This window comes from Dasypus novemcinctus, chromosome 27 (genome assembly GCF_030445035.2).
Source record: "Dasypus novemcinctus isolate mDasNov1 chromosome 27, mDasNov1.1.hap2, whole genome shotgun sequence".
NCBI classification, from domain to species: Eukaryota; Metazoa; Chordata; class Mammalia; order Cingulata; family Dasypodidae; genus Dasypus; species Dasypus novemcinctus.
The window spans coordinates 14,422,958-14,450,081 of NC_080699.1; the positions used below are offsets into that span (position 1 = coordinate 14,422,958).

The 27,124-nt window shown below is 38.6% G+C and overlaps 1 protein-coding gene across 4 annotated transcripts in view; it reads right to left on the reverse strand.

Moving 5' to 3' along the window:
• Nucleotides 1-27,124, reverse strand: part of C27H11orf65 (chromosome 27 C11orf65 homolog) — a 149,474-nt gene extending 122,350 nt beyond the window's left edge. Inside the window, exons 1-2 of one of the 4 annotated variants that reach the window (XM_058289105.2) lie at nucleotides 27,000-27,102; nucleotides 591-680 (exon numbers count right to left, since the gene is read on the reverse strand). In XM_058289105.2, coding sequence (XP_058145088.1) covers nucleotides 591-680; nucleotides 27,000-27,023 — 114 coding nt within the window. In that variant the 5' untranslated portion in view covers nucleotides 27,024-27,102. Of the gene's footprint in view, nucleotides 1-590; nucleotides 681-26,917 lie in introns of all 4 variants that reach the window. The other 3 variants (XM_004470852.4, XM_071212316.1, XM_058289106.2) reach the window with 3 other exon arrangements.

Below are 27,124 nucleotides of genomic sequence, written 5' to 3' on the forward strand. Positions count from 1 at the left end.
TAAGCTATCAGGCATAAGGCTCATCTCTTCTTGATCTGTTCCACAGGCCCAGCCTCTTGGGGCTTCATGCTTAAGCAATCCTCTCTCTTACAAGGCAGGATCAAAAATTGCAGTTCCCTTTTACCTCTGTCCATGTGAGTCCATTTATATGAGACCCAGGAAGAGGGTGAGGACTCAACCTGAGTCATACCTCACTAACAAAGTGGAATCAAAAGCCCTAAAGCAATCTTATAAAGTAATCTAATCTAAGGCCCCTCAACTGAATTTAATACAATCAAAGGGTATACACCCAGAGGAAGAGATTAGTTTACAATATAATCTTTCTCTTTTTGGGATTCATAAAATCATTTCAAACAGCCACACCTAGTACTTGGCCCCAATTAGGAACATGATAAATATTTGTGAAGCTAATGAAATAATTAATTGATGGTAATTTTTTGAAACTTTAAAGAAAAAGTTTGCTTTTAAAACGAAGAGTGGTTATATATCTCTGTAAATGTATTAAAAACCATAAAGTTCTATATTTAAACAAATAAACTTTATAGTATATAATTATATCTAAATAAAGTTGCTAAGAAAAATAAACTCACGAGGAAACTTTTCCAGGCCTGCTGAATGATTCTAGCAGCACTATCTTGTTTCTTAAATTCTAATTCCTGTTGTGAAGGCATTTGAAAATACTAAAAGAAATTAGCAAAAAGAGTACAATTAAAATCATTTTACATGCTCCATTTTGAAACTATCATGAAAACTCAGTGAAAAGCATATATATGGTTATGTAAATAAAATAACAAAAAATGAGATTTGGTATCAAAATGGTTATAAAAATTTAAAAACAGTCAACAATTATTGATCATCTAACATATTCCAATTTCTTTATTCTTTCTAATTCCAACAACAACCCTGTACACAGATTTTACCAATATGCTTGTTTTAGAGAAGGGGACTAAGCTTCTAGCTTAAGATCAAATAGTGAGTAATTAAGCCAGTACTGAAACTGTCTTAAAAGTCCATGACTTGGGAAACGGACTTTGGCCCAGTGGTTAGGGCGTCCGTCTACCATATGGGAGGTCCGCGGTTCAAACCCTGGGCCTCCTTGACCCGTGTGGAGCTGGCCATGCGCAGTGCTGATGCGCGCAAGGAGTGCCGTGCCACGCAAGGGTGTCCCCCGCGTGGGGGAGCCCCACGCGCAAGGAGTGCGCCCTTGAGGAAAACTGCCCAGCGTGAAAAGAAAGTGCAGCCTGCCCAGGAATGGTGCCGCCCACACTTCCCGTGCCGCTGACGACAACAGAAGCGGACAAAGAAACAAGAAGCAGCAAATAGACACCAAAAACAGACAACCAGGGGAGGGGGGAAATTAAATAAATAAATAAATCTTTAAAAAAAAAAAAAAAAAAAAAGTCCATGACTTTTTCCTACTCCATTCTGTAGCCTCATATAATCCTTTTTTAAAATCAATATTCACAAAAATATCCACAATATTACCCAGATCCCTCACTTAGAATATGAGATGGTTAGAGATTTTTCTTTTCTTAGTAATTCTTAAATGCATTGACTACTTAATAAATCATGCATTAAATTGCCAAAAAAGATGAAGCTTGACTATTTTGAGGGGAAAAAAATCACTACTTCTAATTTATGATTTTTATTTACATGTGAAAAAAACTGTAATAGGGAAGTGAGAAAGCCATACAATTTTTGAGTCTCAACAAGTTGCAGTAAGCCAAAACTCATACTTATGCTGGTTAAAGATATACTATCCTAAAAAGTCTCTCATCCAAAACTGAATTACTGATTTGGTCAAATAATGAAAAGGTCTCAATATTGCTCCAGTGTTATCAGAAGGGTGAAAATCAAAAATTCTGTTAGTTTAGGTAATATCATTTATGTACAACAATTATATTCATTTTTCAATATTCCTAAAAAAGAGAAAATACAAAGTATATATAAGATTCACAGGTAAATTGTTGCTGCTCTGGTAGTTTTATTACATATAACCATAATAGGAAGACTACTGAACTGAAAGACTATAAATATGTCTTAGTTCTTACTGCTACTTAGTAGCTCTTAACTACTATTTATTGCTTACCCTTGGACAAGCTTAACATCTTTAGACTTTAGTTTGATCATCTATAAAATGAAGAACTGAAATAAATGAACTCTAACAGCACTTTCAGTTTCACAATTCAATGAGTTTTTATTACTTTTATAAAAGGCACAATGCACCAATGATCAAAAATAAAGCAACCAGGTAAGCGGACTTGGCCCAGTGGATAGGGCATCGTCTACCACATGGGAGGTCCGAAGTTGAAAAACTGATATAACTGAACAATTTAACCACAATTATTCTCCTTACTTACAAAAAACTATTAGCATTAAGAGAGTAAGGAATGCTAATTTGGCTTGAAAGATTTGTTCATTTCAATCAAAGGGTAGGTTTTTGAGATATGCTCTATCTAGCCAGCAGGCGGAGAAGAAACAAAACGTAGTCTGTATATTTCAGAAGGACACTTCAGAGAGAAAAAAAATCATGTTTTCCTTGTGAATAGTGTGATAATCACATTAAAAAATTTTTTTAAGAACACTGTCACTATATCATTAGAAGAGACAAATACAGAAGATAGGTTTGCCATCTGAGATTTTTCATAACTTAAAAATTATCTCAGGAAATGGTGTTTATGTGTGATGAATCTGGACTCAGATGGGATCTCCCTTCATAAGACTTTCATGCTAATGTGCTGGAGGTGCAGTTAATGTTGGGGTTTAAGATATATTTAGGGGATTTGAATCTCTGGACTGACAATGTGATAGCCAGATCCTGAGCCTCAACAGACTCCAGCACCTACAATCTGATTTATTGGACTTACCACACTCAGCTAAGATGGAGGTGAAGAAGGACAACCACCACACCATGGAGCCTAGAGTGATTACAACTGAAAATGGGAGGATTGCATCCAGCATCCAGGTGGAATCTGACCCTCCTCTTGACATAAAGGTGCAATGGACACAACCAATCCAGTGTCCACATAGAAGAGGTGGCATTGGATTGGGAAAAGTGGACATAATGGACAAAGGGTATGGGGAAAGGCAGGAAGAGATGAGAGGTGGAGGCGTCTTCGGGACATGGAGCTGCCCTGGATGGTGCTTCAGAGGTAATCACCGGACATTGTAAATCCTCACAGGGCCTACATGATGGAATAGAGGAGAGTATGGGCCATGATGTGAACCAATGTATATGAGGTGCAGAGGTGCCCAAAGATGTACTTACCAAATCCAATGGATGTGTCATGATGATGGGAACGAGTGTTGTTGGGGGGGGGGAGAGGGGGGGTGGGGGGGGTGGGGTTGAATGGGACCTCACATATATATTTTTAATGTAATATTATTACAAAGTCAATAAAAAATAAAAAAATTTAAAAAAAAAAAAAAATAATAAAAAAAAAAAAAATTATCTCAGGAAACGGACTTGGCCCAGTGAATAGGGCATCCGTCTACCACATGTGAGGTACACAGTTCAAACACCAGGCCTCCTTGACCTGTGTGGAGCTGGCCCATGCGCAGTGCTGACGTGCAAGGAGTGCCATGCTACGCAGGGGTGCCCCCGCGGAGGGGAGCCCCCACATGCAAGGAGTGTGCCCCAAAAGGAGAGCTGCCCAGCACAAAAGAAAGTTCAGCCTGCCCAAGAATGGCACCACACACACGGAGCGCTGATGCAGCAAGATGGTGCAACAAAAAGAGACACAGATTCCCATGCTGCTGACAACAACAGAAGTGGACAAAAGAAGAACACGCAGCAAATGGACACAGAGAACAGACAACCGGGGCAGGGGAGGAGAAAGAAACAAACAAAAAATCTTAAAAAAAAATCAACAAAATTTCCAATTTCAATATGTGAGAGAAAAATAGAAAAATAATTACATTGAATCAGGGGCTTTTATCCTTTTTTGTTCCATGGACCCCTTTGCCAGTCAGGTGAAAATTATGGACCCCTTCTGAGAATGTAGCAGCAGATTGTTTTATGAAACACCCTCACCAACACATCCCTACAAGAATAATGTTTTTCAATTTTCAATTCAAGCTCACGGACCCCAGAAATCTTTCTGGTTAAGAATCCCTGCACTGACTTTTGGTCACCTCAATTCATTACTTCCACGTGTTCTTGTCAATCTTCTTTCTCATATGTCAACTTACAGAATGCAGTTGTTTTGGCTGTGCGCAAATAACCACAGAACCTGGGCAATATTTAAACAACATTAAAGAAATATATAAATTTCATTCCATATTTAACAAAGCCATAAAGTTTAAAATCCAGTTATTCATATTACTGTCTAAATTTTTCTTAAAAGTTATTATATAGATAGAACCAGCAAGATAGTGGCAGAGTAAGGAGCTCCTAGAGTCAGCTCCTGCTACAGGGCAGTTAGTAAACACCCATGTTGGAAACTGAGGCACAGTGGCTGCACAAGGAGAGATGTGCTGTCTACATGGCTATACTTGCAACCTAAGGAATGCAGTAATTAAGAGTTCCCAGCAAATGGGATGAAGCTGTTAAAGGCTAAAAGAAAAGATGAGCACATATCTTTTTAGTAAATAGAACATTTAGACTTTGTACCCTGAGATAAGATTTTTTGAGTTTCTTAGAGTTCCTCAGTAATGCTAATAGTTAACTGCATGTTGCTGCTTGTTGTCATGTAGGCTATACGTTGCTGCTTGTTGTCACGTAGATTGGGGTATAAAGAGAGCCCCTTGTAAACAATAAAGTTGTCTGATGAGTCTCCACTCGCAGACCCCCTGATCCCAGCTCTCTTGATTTTCCTTTCTTTTTCTCTCTCTTTCTCTCACTCTTCTTTTTCTCTTTCTTTCATTCCCGATACCCTTCGGGTCCAAATCTCCAACATCTGGCGCCCAATGTGGGGCCCGAAGAAGTTAGTGAGTCTTCCAAATCAGTATCAGGAACCATGGAAAAGACCTCATCGAGGGTCGTGTGACATCAAAGCAGTGTGACTCAAGTCTTCTTTTAGGTAAGTAACACTTTCCGCAAAGTCATCAGGGTAATGGGTAATCAAACGGGACATGTGGAAGCATATTCGCAAGTGTTAAAAACTGTATTGAAAGTTAATAGGGTGCCTGTAAAAAGTTCTGAATTACTAGAATTGTTTGCTTTAATACAAAAGCACTGTTGATGAGTCAACTGTAAACTGTGTGTTTGTATTGGTGTGTTTCAATTGTTTTGTGTTTGTCTGTTCAATGTCAGTGTATATTTTGATACCTCCGGATGGTGATATAAATTAATAAATATAAAGAGCTCTATTCAAATGGCCAAAAATTATTAAATAAGTGCTTATATTAATACTTAAGTTTAAATGCTAATAAGGCTGTGGTCTAGGACTCCTGTGAAGAAAAGCTGAATAATTGGGGGGGGGGGGGGGAAGAAAAAAATAGGATGTGGAATTTTTTCAAGTCAACATTCTTTATCTAAGTTCTTTATCTAACTTTATCCAAGTTCTTTATCTATCCTTTAAACTCATCGCTATATGCCATTCCCTAGTAAGGGACCATGACATTATATTGGGCTTCAAATTTCGGGGAGTTCTGGATCACAGAGTGTTTCAACAATGGCAATGGAGGGATACTGGTATGGGATACCAATGACAGGTGATATATGACTGACAGGGAGCTGTACAGAACATATGTCCAGGGTGCATGGTAATGTTTGGATATACTCATAGTGGCAACAATTAAAAACCACAGTAGGGGGGGTACTGGGTTCCTGGCCAGTGGTGCTCTGTCGTGGTCCCTAGGGGAGCAGCGACAGTCTCCCAGGTACAGTGGTGGGGACCGGGAGGGAGTGAGGGTTCAACAGTGAGCCCCAGATGCTAATGACTATGCTTGTGAGCTGATAAACCCAAAATAAGAACAAGGCTTAGAGCAACTTTGTGCCTGGGAATTTCCTTCTGTCAGCCTTCATGTTACTCAAATGTGGCCAGTCTCGAAGCCAAACTCAGCATGTAAATGCAATGCCTTCCCCCCAGCGCGGGACATGACACCCGGGGATGAGCCTCCCTGGCAACGAGGGACCACTATCAACTACCAACTGATGATGCAACTGGAAAATGACCTTATACGGAAGGTTCAATGCGGATCAGCAGAATATCCATGTCTACATAAAATACCATGACTTTAAAATGCTGTTTGACCTAAAGTAAGGGGGAAATGGAAAGGAGAAATGAGTTTATATGGCTACGAGTTTCTAAAAAAGAGTCTGGAGGCTGGCAGAAGGTTTGCCCTCATGCACAACTGAGCAGAGTCAGAGAGACAGATAAAGCAGATACAACCCCCAGATATTGGTTCCTTTGAGGGCTAAAGAGACCCATGGGAGTTACGGTCATGGCCGATGGGGTTAACTACCAGGGCAGATGGCCCCTCTTTGGAAATGGTGTTTATGTGTGATGAATCTGGACTCAGATGGGATCTCCCTTCATAAGACTTTCATGCTAATGTGCTGGAGGTGCAGTTAATGTTGGGGTTTAAGATATATTTAGGGGATTTGAATCTCTGGACTGACAATGTGATAGCCAGATCCTGAGCCTCAACAGACTCCAGCACCTACAATCTGATTTATTGGACTTACCACACTCAGCTAAGATGGAGTTGAAGAAGGACAACCACCACACCATGGAGCCTAGAGTGATTACAACTGAAAATGGGAGGATTGCATCCAGCATCCAGGTGGAATCTGACCCTCCTCTTGACATAGAGGTGCAATGGACACAACCAATCCAATGTCCACATAGAAGAGGTGGCATTGGATTGGGAAAAGTGGACATAATGGACAAAGGGTATGGGGAAAGGCAGGAAGAGATGAGAGGTGGAGGCGTCTTCGGGACATGGAGCTGCCCTGGATGGTGCTTCAGAGGTAATCACCGGACATTGTAAATCCTCACAGGGCCCACTTGATGGAATAGAGGAGAGTATGGGCCATGATGTGAACCAATGTATATGAGGTGCAGAGGTGCCCAAAGATGTACTTACCAAATCCAATGGATGTGTCATGATGATGGGAACGAGTGTTGTTGGGGGGGGGGGGAGAGGGGGGGGTGGGGGGGTGGGGTTGAATGGGACCTCACATATATATTTTTAATGTAATATTATTACAAAGTCAATAAAAAATAAAAAAATTAAAAAAAAAATGCTAATAAGATCTCTATAATGATAAAAACTGTAAGTCTTGATTAACAAAATTACTATAAGTCTTTTCATAAAAAATAGTTTTCGCCTAGACTGAAATGAAGTTTATTTTTCTGCACAAGATAAAATGAAGGATGTAAAATTTAAATGAATATTAAAGAACGTTAAAAGTTTGTGGGAATGCTGACTGAAATTTAGTAAGTTTTTTCTAAAAGGGGTGTTTTGTCCTAAAATAGGATGGCTAATTTTCATAAACTCACGGGACCTAAATGCATGTGGCAAGTTGTAGAAGGTATTGTGGTAACTTTAAGTAAGGGAATGTGTTCTCAGAAGGTAAAATTTGTCTTAAAATTATTAATAATTATAAGAAGTTTAATGAAGCATTGTTTAAGGTATTTAAACGGCTAATTGCAAAAACTCATTATTAAACAAAAACTGAATTGATAATAGTAATAATAAAAGTTAATTTTATAACAGGAAAACTTGTTGGTGGCCAGCCTCCCCTGCCAACTTGCTTCTAGGGGACTGTTTCTAGTAGTGCATGCTACTAAGTATTTAAAGTGAAGAAAAGTTCATTATTTTAACAAGCTTGTTTAGTGTTGATGGTAATTATATATTGTAGGAAGTTCGCCTGGTAACTTAGTATGTGGGATATATGGAATGTGTTTTTATTGTTAAGGAAACAGGAGATGATTTTGTCCTAAGATAAAATTATTGGTTATTGGGAAAGAGTAGAGGGTGGGACAAAACCCAGGTGAATATTGAAAGTGTAGAAGGTTCGTGAAAAAGAAATTTTTATGATTAAAGTGGACTAAGATTTGATGGGTCTGTCTATAAAGTTTTAAAAGCTTTAGTATCAAGTAGTATACTAATGCAAAGTTAAAATTTTTGCCCTTTTTCAGAGTCTCTCAAGTCATTAGTCTGTTTCGGTAAAAGTTTATGAAAAGTTTTTATCTCTCAAGTCATTAGTCTGTTTCGGTAAAAGTTTATGAAAAGTTTTTATCCTGAATAATCAGTATACAAAGAAAGTGTGTTTTATCAAAGTAGCTTCTTGTGCTTTAACCTCATCATTTCCTCAGTGTTTGAAGAAGAGTCTTCTCTTTTAAAGGAACATAACGTTCAAACCTGCTTTCTAAAAATCAAATCCTGAAAAGTAGCTTTCTATTTCAAACTAGTTACAAGAGATTTGTTCTTTTACCTTGAAAGAAAAATTAAAGTAATAGTTGAGTTCATCTAATATAAGTAGAAGGTGTTTAAAAGTGTTATAAAATTAACAGGATTTTTTAACCCTCTGTTAATTAAAGTTGTATGAGTAAAAGGTTCAAATGAATACTTAAGAGTGTATAAGTTTACCAATATTTCAGCATAATATTAAACAGAAGTACAATGTAGTTAATTATGCTTTCAATTATTATAAAAGGGTGTCACAGAAACAACCTCTTATAAATTAAAATAACAGCACTGTAGTAGGCAACAGTCCCAAATATTGCTAGTTTGTTGCAAAAAATTAATATCCAACTATGTCACTATCATTTTGTTTCAAAACATGCTAAGACTTTCTTTAGTATTTCCTTAGATAAGTTAAGCCAGCCTGCATTCTCCTACCTGTAGAAAAGTCAACAATGGACTTTTGCAGTGCTTCCCCAAGGCTGTGTGCATAGTCCAACCATCTGTCCTGACATGGTGATAATAATCTAGCTGTGTAGGAAAAAATTGGTGGCTGAAACTCTACTGATGACATTATGTTAACCAGTAATCCTTCTTTCAGAATGAAAAGAAACGATAAGAAACATCAGAGATGATAATATGTTATCTTAAAAGCCTGCACTAGGCAAACAGTTGGAACAGGCTGCAAAGTCCCCGCTACTCTATCAAATTCCTCAATGTGGTTTGGTTGGGTGGGATAATACTATGCCCTCTGCTGTAGTTGATGGAGTGCAATGTCTTCTCATGTTAATAGAGTTTGTAATATTGTTGAAGTGCTAAAAATCTTTCATCCCTCATTTAGCTCAAATATTAAAACCACTGTATGTATTAATTGGGAAAAGTCTTTCATGGAAGCAGGAAAACCTCCAGCAAGCTGCTTTAAATAATAATAAAAGGAAGGTAAATTGTGGACATTAACTTAGCCTATGAATTGGATGTAGCAAGCACCAATATTGGCTTTGGGTGGAGTTTGTGGCAAAAGTAAAAATTCTAAACAAGTAACCCCTGGGTTTTAATCACAATTCTGAACAGAGCCCAAAAGCAAAATATAAAAAAGCAATTGTGTGCAGCATGGGAGGCCCTGCTAAAAGTGAAAGACTTAACCCAATAGCGTCTGGTCACTCTAAAGACTGCCATCCCTATCCAGGGGTGGATTGCAAATACTAAAAGCAAGACAGAAATGATGGTATTTTAGTACCAAAGGACCAATTGGCAAAAGCTTTATTCACTTTAAAGTTCCTTAATGTATATGATTCAATACTGCCTGCTGAATGGCATTATGCACTGAATAAGAATAAAGAAAAGGTATTGTGTGACTCAGCTGAATATCAGCCAATATATTGGAAAGATGTACTAACTAACACTTGGCAAAAGGTAAAGGTTAAAGTATGGGGGAGAGGATGTGCTCTTGTCATTACAGAAGATGGAGAACAAATTTGACTGCCAGCTTGATGGATTAAACTGCAGATAGAGGAGAAGAAAGAATTCTGACGATGATTTCTCCTCTCCTGATCATCTTAATGGTAACTTTGGGTCATGCAGGTGAAAATCATACTTATTGGGCATATATTCCTAACCCACCTCTAGTACATGCTCTAACATGGAGAGACCCATCATTTCCTGTATTTTTGAACAAAACACATGTGTTTCCTGGGCCTATAGATGACAGACTACCCTTAAAACTTGATGAAGAAGGGAAGGAAATATATAATCTTATCCTTCCTTTTGATCATAGACCATTATGTATTGGAAAAAGTTCCCCTTGCATGCAAACAAAAAATTGGACTATGGTTATCATGAAAAATATGGTACAAAATTATTAATAACTTTGTTTCCTTCATATAATTCTTTGGTAACTAAAAAGCAAAATTATAATTGTCCACCCCAAAAACCTGAAAAGGAAGAAGGATGGTAGGAATGCCATATAGGAAGATCTGTCGTTTTTAATGATTCCTATGGAATAGTATGGGAAAGTGCTCCTATGGAGACGCCAAAGAATATAACAGCAGATTTATATGGTATGGACTTAACAAGGGTCAACAAGTTAGTAATATGCAATATTCTTTTTCAGAATCTCTATTCTTGGGTGAACAAGGTATATAGTAAAAATTTTACTATTTGGATATGTAAAGGAAAATGGTTACCAACCTCTTGGATTAATGACAACTAATCTTAATATACATAAAAACTTGTGGAAATTTATTTCTTGGAATTGCCCCTACTTATGAATGGATTGGTAATTACAGTCAAACAGGTCAATATCTACAATTAAATCAAACCTATCAATTGAAAGCCTGTGTCAGGGATCCTTTCATATTCATTACTGGAAAAGTAACTATAAAAGATAATGCCTTGTTTTATAAAAATAGTGCCTTGTATACATGTCTGTCAGAAAGTGTGTTGCAGAATGGAGACACCATCACAGTAGCCAGAAGATGATGAGGTATATGGATTCCCATCCAAATGAACCAAATATGGCAGTCATCACCTGAAAGTCAGCTATTGCTCCACATGGCGCAAGAAATCATGAAATGGACAAAAAAATTTGTTGGACTTCTAATAATTAGTATGATGGGACTAACTGGAATCATCACAGCTGCTGCAACCACTGCTATAGCTTTGCATTAGACTGTTCAGACTCAATAATACGTGCATGATTGGCATGAAAATGCTAGTGATTTGTGGCATAGCCAAGAGCACACTGATGAACAGTTAAATAATTAGGTTAATGATCTAGAATCAGCTGTTTTGCATATTGAAGATCAATTGTATAATTTAAACTTGTTAAGGGGATTGAAATGTAACTGGAATGAAAGCAACTTTTATATTACTCCTCTTCCCTATAATTCATCTGATATAGAATGAAAAAAAACTAAGAATCATTTGCTAGGTCATAAAAGTAGTATCTCTCTGGAATTAATCGAATTACAAAGAAAAATATTAGAAATGTCTCAAAATCAAATTCATGTAGCCAATGATAAAGATATTTTCTCAGATATGATTTCACATATTACAAAATTTAACCCAGTTAATTGGTGGAAATCGCAGCATTTCCCGTCAGCTTTAGGAATAGGGTTAATCATATTTGTTCTGTTGCTCATGATTCTTGCCTGTGCCGGACAGTGCTTTCAAAGAAAATGGCAAAGCATAATAACCGTGGGACATGTGAATAATCTGGTGCTAGCAAAAGCACTTCAATAATTTCCCCAAGTCAGAAGAGCTTGGCCGGTAGTCAATGACGGGTAAGACTCTCAGAGGAGGGCAACCTAAGACAGGCACGATGACCTCGACTAAAACAAAAAGGGGGAGATGTTGGAAACTAAGGCATAGTGGTCTCACAAGGAGAGATGTGCTGTCTCCATGGCTATGCTTGCAACCTAAGGAATGCAGTAATTAAGAGTTCCTGGCAAATGGGATGAAGCTGTTAAAGGCTGAAAGAAAGAAAAGATGAGCACATATCTTTTTAGTAAATAGAACACTTAGACTTTGTACCTTGAGATAAGATTTTTTTGAGTTTCTTAGAGTTCCTCAGTAATGCTAATAGTTAACTGCATGTTGCTGCTTGTTGTCATGTAGGCTACATGTTCCTGCTTGTTGTCACATAGACTGGGGTATATAGAGAGCCCCTTGTAAACAATAAAGATGTCTGATGAGTCTCTACTCACAGACCCCCTGATCCCAGCTCTCTCACTTCCTTTCTTTTTCTCTCTTTCTCTCATTCTTCTTTTTCTCTTTCTTTCATTCCTGATACCCTTCGAGTCCAAATCTCCAACACACCCAGAGATCTCTGGAGCTAGTTGAAGCACATGTATGGGCACTCCAGGAGACCAGAAGGGCATCCTGCAACATCCTTGAAGGAGTGGAAGGAGGAGACTGCCCATCTGCAGAGAAAACTAGTAAGTAGAGGCTCCATGCCCCGGAGGCCAGTGCCATCCTCAACTGGAGGCACAAGCCACCTCGGGAGCTGTTATGCAGCTGGAATTGAAAGCTCCACTTCCCCAAAACGGGGGAGGAAGAGACAGGTGGGCACCTATTTCAGCTACTGATGAGGAAATTCAGTGGGCTAAAGGACAGTCCTGAGAACAGCTAATGTCTGAGCCTGTCCTAGTCAAAAAGAGGCCAGGAGCCACCATCTTAACTCCACACCTGTCACGAGGGGAAGCGGGGCGGACTGAGGATCCCAGTGCTGGTGGGGACCGGCTTCTTTCCATCCAGGTCAGACTGCAGCTCTAGCCTAGGTTCAGTGCCACCTCCAGCAGGGAGGAAGCTGCGGGGACTTGCGCCAGCCTCTCTGGGAAATGACCAGCCAAGCCGCGGAGGCCAGTGACTATCCTACTCTGGTGGTACAAGCCGCCCCAGGAGCTGTTCTGTGGCTGGAATTGGAAGTTCCATTTCCCAGAAACAGGGGAGGAGGAGACAGTTGGCTGCCGATTTCAGCTACTGATTGGTAGACTCGGCTGGCTAAGAGATAACTTTGGGAATAGCTGAGGTGTGAACCAGCCCAAGTCAGAAAGAGGCCAGTAGCTGCCACTCTGACTCTGCCCCCAGCCTGAGGGGAAGCCGGGCTGACTGAAACTCTTAGTGTCTGCAGGAACCAGTTTCTTTCACGCAGATCAGCCCACAGCCCTAGCCTAGGCTTCAGCCCCACCTCTGGTGGGGAGGAGGCTGAGGAGCCCTGCACCAGCTTATACAGGTAACTGCAGGTAACTTTGGCTGGCATAGACTGAAAATCTGAAGTCTACCAGGGCAACTGTGGTCATGTTGGACCTGCGCTGCATAGACTGCTGCCCACACATGTACCTCCATCCCTGCCCCAGGCAGAGGAGAAAGGGATGTGAAGCTTCACCAGTCTCTCTGGGCATCTACAGTCTAGGCCTGCACTTGGATTATTCCACGTAGCTATGACTCTGTCCCTACCCCTGGCAAAGGAGAAAGTTGGGAGAAGATTCATTGGTCCCTGGTGCAATGAGGGCAGCTTGAACCTCCACAGCTTACAGCACCAACTACATTCTTGGCTCCTACTGCATGACAAGCATGGGAGAAAGGATAGGAAGTCCTAAACTAAAGAGAAAAACTGCACCCAGAATAAATATTCTAGTAAGCCAGATGCAAAGACACCAATAAAAATTACAATCCACACCAAGAAACAGGAAGGTATGGCCCAGTTAAAGGAATAAGATAAGCCTCCAGATGACATAAAGGAGTTGAGACAACTAATCACAGATGTTCAAACAAATCTCCTTAACAAATTCAATGAGATGACTAAAGAGATTAAGGATATTAAGAAGACAGTGGATGAGCACAAAGAAGAATTTGAAAGCATACACAGAAAAATAGCAGATCTTATGGGAATGAAAGGTGCAATCAATGAAATTTTTAAAGGGAAACCGACTTTGGCCCAGTGGTTAGGGCATCGGTCTACCACATGGGAGGTCCGCGGTTCAAGCCCCGGGCCTCCTTGACCCGTGTGGAGCTGGCCCATGCGCAGTGCTGATGCGCGCAAGGAGTGCCGTGCTACACAGGGGTGTCCCCCGCGTAGGGGAGCCCCACGCGCAAGGAGTGCACCCAGAAGGAGAGCCGCCCAGCGTGAAGGAGGGAGCACCCTGCCGAGGAATGGCGCCACCCACACTTCCCATGCCGCTGACGACAACAGAAGCGGACAAAGAAACAAGACGCAGGAAAAAGACACAGAAAACAGACAACCAGGGGAGGGGAGGGGAATTAAATAAATGAAAATAAAATCTAAAAAAAAAAAAAAAAGAAAGAAATTTTTAAAAATTGGTGGAATCATATAATAGCAGATTTGAGGAGGCAGAAGAAAGGATTGGTGAGCTTGAAGAAATGGCCTCTGAAAGTGAACATACAAAAGAACAGATGAAGAAAATAATGGAAAAAATTGAACAAGGTCTCCAGGACCTAAATGACAGCAAAAGGCACGCAAACATACATGTCATGGGTGTCCCAGAAGAAGAGAAGGGAAAAGAGGAAGAAGGAATATTTGAAGAAATAATGGTAGAAATTTTCCCAACCCTACTGAAGGACATCAACACCCCTGTCCAAGAAGCACAACATACTCCCATCTGAAAAAATCCAAACAGACCAACTCCAAGACACACACTCATCACAACGTCAAAGGCCAAAGACAAAGAGGGAATTCTGAGAACAGCAAGAGAAAAGCAAGGCATAACAGATAAAGTATATCCAATAAGATTAAGTGCTGATTTCTCACCAGAAACCATGGAGGCAAGAAGACAGTGGTCTGATATATTTAAGATACTACAAGAGAAAAACTTCCAGCCAAGAATATTATATCCAGCAAGACTGTCTTTCAAAAATGAGGATGAGATTAGAATATTCACAAATAAACAGAAACTGAGAGAATTTCTAAGCAAGAGATCAGATTTTCAGGAAATACCGAAGGGTATGCTAGAGCTTGAAAAGAGAAGACAGGAGAGAGGGGCCTGGAAGAGAGTCTAGAAATGAAGATTATATCAATAAAAGTAACTAAAAGTGTCAGAAGAGTGGTGAAAGTAAAATATGACAGATAAAACTCAAATAGTCAGGAATAAACTTAACCAAAGATGTAAAGCATTTGTATTCAGAAAACTGCAACTCAATGTTAAAACAAATTTAAAAAGCCCTAAATAACTGGAAGAACATTACATCCTCATGGATTGGAAGACTGAATATCATCAAGATGTCAATTCTTCTCAAATTGATATACAGATTTAATGCAATCCCAATAAAAATTCCACCAGCATTAAAGAAAAAATTGAAAACATGATCATTAAATTTATTTGGAAGGGTAAGGAGTCCTGAATAGCCAGAAACATCACAAAAAGGAAAAGCTAACCCTCATCTCCAGACTTTAAATCATAATACCTTCCTATAGTGGTAAAAACAGCATGGTACTGGCCTAAAGACAGACACAATAGACCAATGGAACCAAATTTATGGTTCAGAAACAGATCCTCACAGGTATGTCAAGTGATTTTTGACTAGCCTGTCAAACTCACACAGCTCGGGCAGAACAACCCATTCAACAAAAGGTGCTGAAAGAATTGGACAGCCATAGCTGAAAGAAGGAAAGAGGACCCCTATCTCACACCGTATCCAAAAATTAATTCAAAATGGATATAAAAAACTAAAAATAAAAGAACCATAAAACTTCTAGAAGAAATTGTAGGAAAATATCTTCAAGAACTGGTGGTAGGTGGTGGATTCTTAAAGGAGATAAGAGAAGGACTGAATGGACTATTGATGTTTAATGTATGTAGAAATTTCAGTTAGCTTTACTGTAAAAGTATGGAGATGTATAGAGTGGATGGTAACACACAGTGAGTAACAGTTAGTTTATAAATGGGGATGTGACTGCAAATGGTAAGTCTAGTTATGTAAATGCAAATTGACAGAATGCTAGAGAATAATCTAGGAACTGGATAGCACAGTAAACTAAACAGTGGATGAGAACTGTGGATGGTGGTACAGATGCAAAAGTGTCCTTTGTTAGCTAGAACAAATGTATATCAATACTGCAGGGTGTTGGGAATGTGGAGAAGCATGGGAAAATACAGCTGGAGTGACCTATGGACACTGGTTAGTAGTAATAATATAATATTCTAGCATCTCTGCAAAAGATGTACTGTGCTGATACTGAGGCAGTATGGAAAATGTGAACCAAATGTACACTGTGGATATGGTAACATTCAGATGATATTATTTTATCTGTAGCAAATGACACACCACACTGTGGTGTGTTGATGGAGGGGTGTTGTTTGGGAATTCTGTACATGTGCATGATTGCTTTATAAGTTTACAACTTGTCATAAAAAATACATTTAAAAAATAATAATAGGGTGGGTTGGGGGAAAACACACCAAATGTAAGATAAGGACTACGATTAGTAGTAAGATTTTGACAATATTCTTTCATAATTTGTAACAAATGTCTCATGCCAATGCAAGGTGTTGGTGGAGGGTTGATATACGGGACCCCTGTATAATGTTATGCATGTTTGCTTTGTAAGTTCACAGCTTTTACTATATAGTTAATTGTTTATATATGTTCATATATAAATGATATAGATAATAATAGGATTGGTTAGAGTAAAAATACTTTGTTTAGTAGTAATATTTTAACAATGCTCTTTAATTATTAGTTAAAAAGGTTTAAAAACAAAGCAAGTTATTGGTGGTAGGGTGAGATGTTATATATGTTTGATATTATATATATTTGTCATGTAAGTTCACAACTCTTATATACTTACTGTTTATGTATATGTATGATATATTTCAATAAATTTAAAAAACAAAAAATTATATAAATATACAAATAAATTTTTTGTAGTAAAAATTTCAAACAATATAGAACTACATAGAATAAAAAGTGGAAACCTTCCACTCCCCATTTCTTCTTGCCTAGTCCCTTTCTCAAGGGTCATTGCTATTAATAGATGTGTAATTCTTCCAGGTCTTTTTTTATACTTCTAAATACAAAAACATGTGTATATGTATAAATACATATGTGTGAATATACATGTATATACACACACATACACACTGGCTTATTTGTATTAATGTAATCAAACTGTACATGTGTTATGCTTTTTTAACTTAACAGTATTAGTTCGAAGCTTTGCCATGTTAATACATGTAGATGACCCTCAATCTTTTAACAGTATGTAGTATTCCAGAGTATGGATATGTCATAATTTATTTATTTCCCTATTATTAGATATTCATAATACTTCTTTTTTGGCGGTTATATTTACAAAATGAATCCTCTTATACATGTATTTGTGTACAAAAGCAATTTTTTTGTATGACAGATTTTTATAAGGAGAATTGCTCTAACAGAAAGTATGCATGCATATATATTTGCATTGATTCTCTTTGAAAGGAAACAGAAGAAATTGGTAATATTGATTATCTCTAGGGAGAAGGATGAGGGGACTGGAGGACCTGGGTTCAGGGATGAGTGTATGAAGATGGCTAAGCCGGTGGAGCACTCTGATCTAAATAGTTTCACCCATGTTTCCTAAACATACCTTCTTCCTGCTTTTTCTGTGATGTTGGCTAAAGGTTGTTTTGATGCTGCCCAAAAAAACCAAATTATTACAATATCTCCTTTTGAAATAATCCAAACCCTTATGTATGTATTTGTTGAGCATGTTTACTATTTATCTCATCTCCCTTCAATTTAAGTTCCCTCAGGGCAGACTTTTTCTCTTGTTTACTACTATATTTCCCATTTCTAGCAAATACTAGGTGATCAATAAATAATACCAGTTTAATAACTGAATAGGGAACTGGTTAAATAAATTACAATGCATTCACATAACAGAATACTGCAAGATATTAAAAGCAATGCTATAAATGTATATACTGACATGGAAAATGGTTCATATCATAATGTTAAATTTTCAAAGCAATTTTATTGAGATATATTCTCATACCATACAATCTATCCAAAATGTACAGTCAATGGCTTTTGACCCACATATTTGGTCTGCTTTGTCCCACAAACCCTCCAAGCCAGATGGGACCACGCCATTGTTTGCCTTGGGAGCCAGCACAGGACTAAAGCTATGTGATCCTCTCAAACGCCCTCCCTACTGACCAGGACTGGTTGTTGAGGACTCAGAGGAGAGCAGAATTATTTTCACCCAGGAAAAGTGAGGGGATTGCCAACAAAGGTTAGGGAACTGTCTCTGAGAAAACTTGATTTGTGAGGCTCTTAGCCTCCAGGCAGGAATCTGTGTCAATTGATCCAGTCCTTGTTGCACCAATTACATGTAGACTAGGCTTTGGACTGAGAGGGCTGTTGAAAAGCACCATCTGCAGCAGACCAAGGAAGTGCACATGGGGGAATTAAAAGTAAGCAAGCAAGAGAGGCTTGTACTGGCTGTAAAAGCCCCGAGGCCTTTGGAAGTGAGTCTGCAGCTCATTACTGGGTCCAGGGCACAGATGTGAGCAACTAACAGGGACAATCCTAAGGACCTAGAACAGGTTGAACCAAAATCAAAGAATGGCAATAATACAGTCTCCTGCCACTAAATACCTACAAAAGAGAGAGAAATTGTGCAACATAGTAAATTTACCACCATAATCAAATGCCTAGATAGCAGCAAAAAATTACAAACCATACTAAGAAAATGGAAGCATGGCCCAAGCAGGATTTGAGACAACTAATCAACGAGAGTCATACAAATATCCATAATCAACTCGATGAGTTGAAAGACAATATATCTAAAGACATCGACAGAGCAAAGTGTCAGGATACTGGATCAACATGCAAATATCAATAATGATTCTGTACACTAGTATTAGAAAGTCTGAAGAGGAAATCAAGAAAAAAAAATCTATTTACAATAGCAACAAAAAGACTCAAATATCCGGGATCAATTTAACCAAGAACTATAGCACCTATATGCAGAAAATTACGAAGCAATGCTAAAAGAAATCAATGAAGACCTAAACAAATGGAAAGACATTCCATGTTCATGGATTGGAAGACTATCATGAAGATGTCAATCCTACCCAACTGATTTACAGATTCAATGCAATGCCAGTCAAAATTCCAACAGCTTACTTTACAGAAATAGAAAAGGCAATTACCAAATTCATTTGGAAGGTAAGTGCACCTGAATAGCCAAAAGCATTCTAAACAAGAAGAACAACATGGGAGAAATTTCACTGCTTGACCTTGAAACATATTACAAAGCTAACATTGCTCAAAACAGCATGGTGCTGGCATAAAGCTAGACACATTAATCAGTATAACAGAATTAAGAGTCCAGAAATAAACCCTCACCTCTATGGTCACTGGTTTTCAACAAACCTACAAAAGCCATGTTAATGGGACAGTCTCTTCAACAAATGGTGCTGGGGAACCAAAAGAATGAAAAAAGATCCCTATCTCACTCCCTATACAAGAATCAACTCAAAATGGATCAAAGACCTAAATATAAAAGCCAGGAAAGTACCAGAAGAAAACGTAGGGAAACATCTTAAAAATCATGGTGGGTGGTGGTACCTCAGACCTTACACCAAAAGCATGAGCAACAAAAGAAAAAAAAAAAAGATAAATGGGACTTCCTCAAAATTAAGCACTTTTGCACCTCAAAGGACTTTGCAAAAGAGTGAAAAGGCAGCTGACTCAACGGGAGAAAATATTTGGAAATCACATGTCCAATAAGGGTTTAATATCCATGATATAAAAAGATGTTATAACTCAACAATAACAAGACAAACAACCCAATTTAAAAAATGGGGGAAGTGGCTGTGGCTCACCATATGGGAGGCCATGGGTTCATGTCCCAGGGCCTCCTTGTGAAGGCAAAAACTGGCTCGTACACCACGGAGAGCTGACAGCCTGTGTGCTGCAGAGAGCTGGTGCAGCAAGATGACATAATGAAAGGGAGACAAACAGATACAGAAAAATTGTGCAGGAAATGGACACAGAGAAGTGACAGCAAAAGAAAAGGAACAAGTCATGGGGGGGGAATAAATAAATAAATCTTTTTTTAAAATGGGCAAAAGACTTGAATAGACATTTGTCCAAAGAATAAACACAAATGACAAAAAAAACCACACTTGAAAAAATGTGCAACATCACTAATGATTAGGGAAATGCAAAGTAAAACTACAGTGAGGTGTCATTTCACACCTATCAAAAAGGCCACTATTAAAAAGACAGAGAACTCTAAGTGTTGGAGAAGATGTGGATAGATAGGAACTATTGGTGGCAATGTAGAATGGTACAGCTACTGTGGAACACTGTTCGACAGTTCCTCAAGAAGTTAAATATAGATTTGCCACATGACCCAACAATGCCTCTACTGGGTATATACCCAGAAGAACTGAGAGCAGGGACATGAACAGACATCTGCATAACGATGTTCATAGCAGCATTATGCACGATTGCCTAAAGATGGAAACAACTCAGATGTCCATCAACCGATGAATAAACTGTGGTGTGTTCACACAATGGAATATTATGTAGTTGTAAGAAAAACTGAAGTTGTGAAATATATGACAACATGGATGAAGTTGGAGGACACTGTTGGGTAAAGCAAGCCAGGCACAAAAGGACAAACACTGTATGACTGAGATACTATGAACTAAATGTAATTGTGTAATCTTATGGAATTAATAACTTGAATACAGGTTACCAGAAAATAGAGTTTAGATAATTGAAAGCTGAGGATTAACTAGTGCAGAATTGGTGAACAGGATGCATGTTAATCTTTGGAAATGAATAGAAATGGTGAAAGCACATCATAGTGTTGTAACTAGCAGTGCTACTATCTGGGTATGACAGTGGTTGAAAGGGAAAGTCGAAAGACATGTAAATTACTAAAAGGAAAGCTAAAAAATGTAACATGGGACTGTATAGCATAGTAAAACCTCAATTAGAAATACAAATATGGATTATATTGCTTATATATGACTCTTTGAAACTGAAGAAATATTAAAGTTACCAGATGTTAATATTAGACAAAAAGAAAACATGCTAAGTGAAAGAAACCAGGCACAAAGTACTACATATTGTATAATTCTATTTATTTAATATGTAAATATAAATCAGTTTATAAAGGTGAACTTAAATTAGTGCTTATGTAGGGCTTTGGAAGGATAGCTGGATTGTAAAGCGACTGCTAAGGGATGTGCAGTGTTTCTTTCTAGAGTAATGAAATTGTTCTAAAACTTTTTTGGTGATGAAGGCACAACAATGTGATTATACTAAGGCCCACCAATTATACACTTAAGATAGATTTATGATATGTGAATACATCTCCATAAAACTACTTTAAAATAAGTAAATATGCAAGAATAGCTAGAAATAGCAGCTATGTATAGCAGGAGAAGCACAGATGGATTGAGAGGTGATGTTTTGTTTTGTTTTTTATTACTGAAATCATGAAACTGCTCTATTGATGATTCAAGTGATGAAAGCACAACTATATTATCCCAAATATCACTGATTGTACTTTAGATGGATTGTATGCTTTATTAATATGTATAAAAAAACTGATATGTTAAAAAAAAAGATGCCAATACTACCCAAAGCAATTTATAGATTCAATGAAATCCCAATCAAAATTCCAATAAACTTCTTTGCAGAAAAGGAAAAGCCAATATAGAAGGGTAAGGAACCTCCAATATAGCTAAAGTCAACTTGAAAAAGATGAAGTTGGGGGGCTCACTTCCCAATCATAAAACTTATTACAAAGTCACTGGAATCAAAACAACATGGGTACCAGCACAAAGACAGACATAAAGACTAGTGAAATAGAACTGACAGCTCAGAAATCAATCCTCACATTTATGGCCATTATTTGCGACAAGGTGGCAAAAAGTACTGAATTGGGAAAGTATAGTCACTTCAACAAATGGTGCTGGCAAACGTGGATCTCTATTTGAAAAAAAACAAAAACAAGGAAGAGGACCTCTACTTCACACCAAAAACAAAATCAACTCAAACATGATCAAAGACATAAATATAAGAGCCAGAACTATCAAATTCCTAGAAGAAAACATAGAGAAGCACCTTCAGGACCTTGGGTTAGGCAATTGTTTCCTGGACTTTATACCCAAAGTACAAGCAACAAAAGAAAAAATAGATAAAATGGGACCTCATCAAATAAAAGGCTTTTTTCCTCAAAGAACTTTACCATGAAAGTAAAAGGACAACCTATACAATGGGAGAAAATATTTAGAAACCACATATCCAATAAAGTATTAATATCCAAAATACATAAAGAAATCCTACAATGCAACAATAAAAAGACAAATAACTGAATTTAAAAAGAGGCAAAAGGTTCAGACATCTTTCTAAAGAAGGTATACAAATGGCCAGACAGCACATGAAAAGATGCTCAACATCATTAGCCATCAGGGAAATGCAAAACAAAACCACAATGAAATACCATTTCACACCCACTAGAAAGGCTGCTATTAAAAAAACAAACAAACAAACAAAAAGAAAATAGCAACTGTTGGAGAGGATGTAGCGAAATAGGAGCACTCATGTATTGCTGGTGGCAATGTAAAATGGTGCAGATGCTGTGGAAAACAGTTCAGCAGTTCCTCAGAAAGCTAAGTGTCGAAAGGACATATGATCTGGCAATCCCACTACTAGGTATACACCCCAAAGAATCAAAAGCAGGGACTTGAACAGTTATTTTCACACTAATGTCCACAGTGGCATTATTAACAACTGCCAAAAGATGCAAGCAACCCAAGTGTCCATCAACCCACAAATGGATAAGTAAAATACAATACAGACATACAATAGAAAATTAGTCATAAAAAGGAATGGAGTTCTGATACATGTAATAACATGGATGAACCTTGAAGACATCATATTGAGTGAAATAAACCAGACACAAAAGAACAATGTATGATTTCACTTATTTGAAACAATTAGAATAAGCAAACTCAGAGTAAGAATCTAGAATATAGTTTACCAGGAGAAGGGGTAGTGGTAGGGAATAGGAAGTTAGGGCTTAAAATGGATTTCTATTTGGAATGATGGAAATGTTTTGGTAATGGATGGTGGTGATGGTATGTAACATTGTGAACATAAATAACAACACTGAACTATATATCTGAATGTGATTAAAAGGGGGAAATGTTAAATATATGGTAACATAATAAACATTTTTTTAAAAATCCATGGTCCTGCACTACACAGTGAACCCTAAGTTAAACCATGGATTTCAATGAACAGTACAATTACAAAAATGTGCTAAAAAAATAAAATAAATAAAAAAGTTTTTTTAAGTGCAATCATCAATTGTAACAAATGTTCCACATCAGTGCAAGGTTTGTTGGTGCGCTGTTACATGGGAACCCGGTAATTTCGCATGATTGTTCTGTAAATCCACAACTTCTCTAATAAAGAAAAAACACACACACAGATACTGATATACCACTTCACACCCACAACAATGGCTCTTACTAAAAACACAGAAAATTACAAGTTTTCAAGAGGATGCAGATACTGAAACTCTTGTACATTGTTGGTGAGAATGTAAAATGTGCAAACACTGTGGAAAGCAATATGGTGGTTCCTCACAAAGTTAAATCTGTATCACCATATGACCTGACAATTTCAATTTTAGGTATATACCCAAAGAGAATGGAAAAAGGAGGATCCCAAAAAGATACTAATACCCCAATAGCAGCATTATTCACAAAAGCCAAACGCTGGAAGCAACCCAAGTGTTCATCAACAAATGAATGGATAAACAAGATTTGTTACATACCCACAATGGAATATTCAAGTAAAATAATGAAGTTATAAGATACACAACAAGGAGGAACCTTGACAATGTATGCTTAGTGAAATAAGCAAGGCACATAAGGACAAAATATTGCATGATATCACCTATAAAAGATGACTAATTTGCAGAGCTAGAGGGCAGATAAGAGATTAGGAGGGTGTAGAAGTAGGGGACAGGAGTGTGTTTGTAAAACATATTTAAGAAGTTTAAATATTAACTGGTTAGCCAAAGAAGTCACCCACATCACTGATGAATTGAGGGAAGGCCCGGCAGTGCAGCCGTCCAAGCCATGAGACTTGCGCTACAAGACACGGGACTATGAGTAAACTCTAGCCCCCACATGCCCTTGAGGAAACTCAGGGATGGTCTTAAAAGTGCTGAGTCACAGGGCAAGGACAGTGCGCATGCACCGTGCCGCCATTTCCTCTCCTTCCGCCATTTTGTCTAATAAATCTATAGTTACCATATATAGACATATTGCTGCCCCAACCAATCAGATAATGTTTCCGTGTTCACCCTATATAACTCCTGTCCATTGCCCCTTCCCCAGACTCGCTTGCAGATCGCGCGTAAGCCTGGGCATCCTGGCTCCCCCACTTCTGCCAATAAAGCTGTCTACTTCTCCTGGCCAGTGGCTTGCGTGAGTTTGTAGCGCGGTCCCCTTTCACTGACTAACAGCCCGGGCCAGCAGTCCCCGGCGCACGGCTGGTGAGGTGCGTCGACAGCCCACGGCTCACCAAGGCGGTACGAGGAAGGCTTCCAGCAGCCACTGCTGCGGCGGCGGAGAAAGCAAAACCAACATCTGTGTAGCAATGAATTCCATATATTCCAAGAAAGAAATTGTGCTCAATTGTGTCAAATGTTGTTGGAGAGTCAAGCAAATTAAGAAAAACCAATTAGATTTGGCCAAATAATATCACTAGGGAAGTGCGATTTCTATGGAGTTGCAGAAAAGAAAGCCTTTTCCTGGGTATGTTAAGACAGTATGATAACAGCATCTTGGAATGCTGTAAAAGGGAACAGAAAAATGAAGTGGTAGCTGGAGGAGGGAGGGAATGGATTCAATGGAATTTATACACACACGCACACACACACATTTATGGAAGCTTCTAAGGCATGTTAAAATGTCGTTGGAATGTGGGATCTAAGCCCCCTCTCGATAAAGAGGTGGAGTGGACATCACCATCCCACGGTCCACAGGACGGAATGGATTAGAATGGACTAGAATGGACTTACTGACATTCTACTATGGAACTATTATGACTAGTATTTGAAGAAACTGTAGCTTTGATGTGGAGAAAGTGGCCACGGTAGTTGCTGAGGGCAGGGAGAGGGAAGAGATATGATGTGGGGGCATTTTTGGAACTTGGAGTTGTCCTAAATGATATTGCAGAGACAGATGCTGGACCTTATATATCCTGCCATAACCCACTGAATGTACAGGGGGAGAGTGTAAACTACAATATAAACAATAATCCATGTGGTGCAGTAGTGCTCCAAAATATATTCACCAAATGCAATGAATGTGTCACAGTGATGAAAGAGGCTGTTGATGTGGGAAGAGTGGGATGGGGTGGGGGGTGGGGTATATGGGAACCTCTTATATTTTTTACTGTAATATTTTTTTGTGATAGATGTATCTTCAAAAAATATATTTTTTAAAGGAAAAAAATTTTTTAAACAGTTGATAGTAACATATAGTGAATAGCAGCTAGTTTATAAACGGGATTGTGGCTGAAAATGTAGTCTAGAGATGTAAATGTCAATTGAAAGAAAGCTAGAGAATGAGCTAAGGACAATAACATAGTGAACCCAGAGGTGGATAAAAATTGTGGATAATAGTACAAATTCAAGAATGTCCATCTGTGACTAAAATGGATGTACAGCACTATTGCAGAGAGGTGGTAATGTGTAAAAACAAGGGAAAATATAATTAATGTAACTGATGGGACTATAGTTAACAACAATTCTGTAATATTCTTGCATCAATGCCAAAGATGTACTGTGTTAATAATAGGGGCACATAGAAAAAACAGGCCAAACGTATGCTATGGATATATTTAGTTGTAACAGTCTGAAGATATTATTTCATAATCTATAACAAATGTTCCACAATGGTGTGATGTGCTGGTGAAGGGTTGTTGTATGGGAATTCTACACACATGTACAATTCTTTTCTAAGTTCACAACCTTATAATAAAAATATATTAGTAAATTTTTTTGAATGTTGGATATTATGCAGTAGTAAGGGCAAAGTAAAAAATGCAAGAGAGGGATAAATTAAAGGATAAAAGTCTTCGAGTAGTTTTAAAAGCACACAGTCCAAAGCAGAGAGGGGAGTAGGGACAGGTTGTTGGCCTTAGATAAGACACAATACAGATTTCATGTGGCATTACGAGGCTCCAAATAAATTAACCAACCTGAAAGCACTTCATAAATTTTAGGATACAAAAGTACTTTCCAAACATATTCAGGTAACGAGGGATTTTACTACACCCAGGCTCCACTTGCAGATACGGCAGTAAAGACTTTGCAAGTACCTACCTACCTCAAGCGACACGATCCTAAATCAATAATCTTTACTATAACAGATCATAACTCCAGGATCTATTTTTAGGCTTCATGAGAAAAAGCACACAAGTCTCTGAATTTTCAGTTTCTCTTATTTTAAAAGCTATGAAATAGTCTTAAAATTAATTTGCTGGCATTGGAACCTATACTTCCTGTTTTGTTTCCCTTACTAAAATTTATTAAATAAACAAATGCACTTCGTGATCTTTACCAGTTATGTAATTTCGCCTTTCCTTTCTCCCTTGGGGCCCTTTATACTGAAGGCGGGAGAAAAAAAAATACAGCACTAACCAACTCTTAAAAACGTGTTCCCCTTTTCTGTCTCTAAATAATGAAATGAAAATACGGAAAACCTTCTTACGACTCCAACTGGGGGCGGTGGTGTGGGGGGAACCCTGAAAAAATGTGAGGTAGGCTAACGAATCAGCTGTAAGCTGGCCGAAGAAGCACTATTTTCGCAGAGACGTGGGGAGCGGGGATTTGTGAGAGCGCAGAGCAGCGAGCCCCTTTCACCCACACCGATGCACTTTCCCGGAGGGCGAAGAGAGGAGGCTCTAGGGCAGCGGGTTAATCTCCGGCAGAATTATTAGCAAGCGCCTGGAGGCCAAATGGGGGCTTCAAAGGGACAAGACGTCCTCACTGCGTTGTTTACGGGACACGGACCTCAAGGGCCTGGCGCCTCGAGAGCTGAGACTGGGGAGGCTCGGATCAGCTGCCACAGAGGTTAGGAAAATAGGAGAGATACCGGCTGAATGGGCGGAGACACCATTCCCCTCACTTGCCAGTCGCCGTTGGCTGAGGAGACGCCAGCTTCCTAGGTAGCGCCCATGGGCGGAAATGACGCAGTCCACTTTCGTTCCCTCGCGGCCT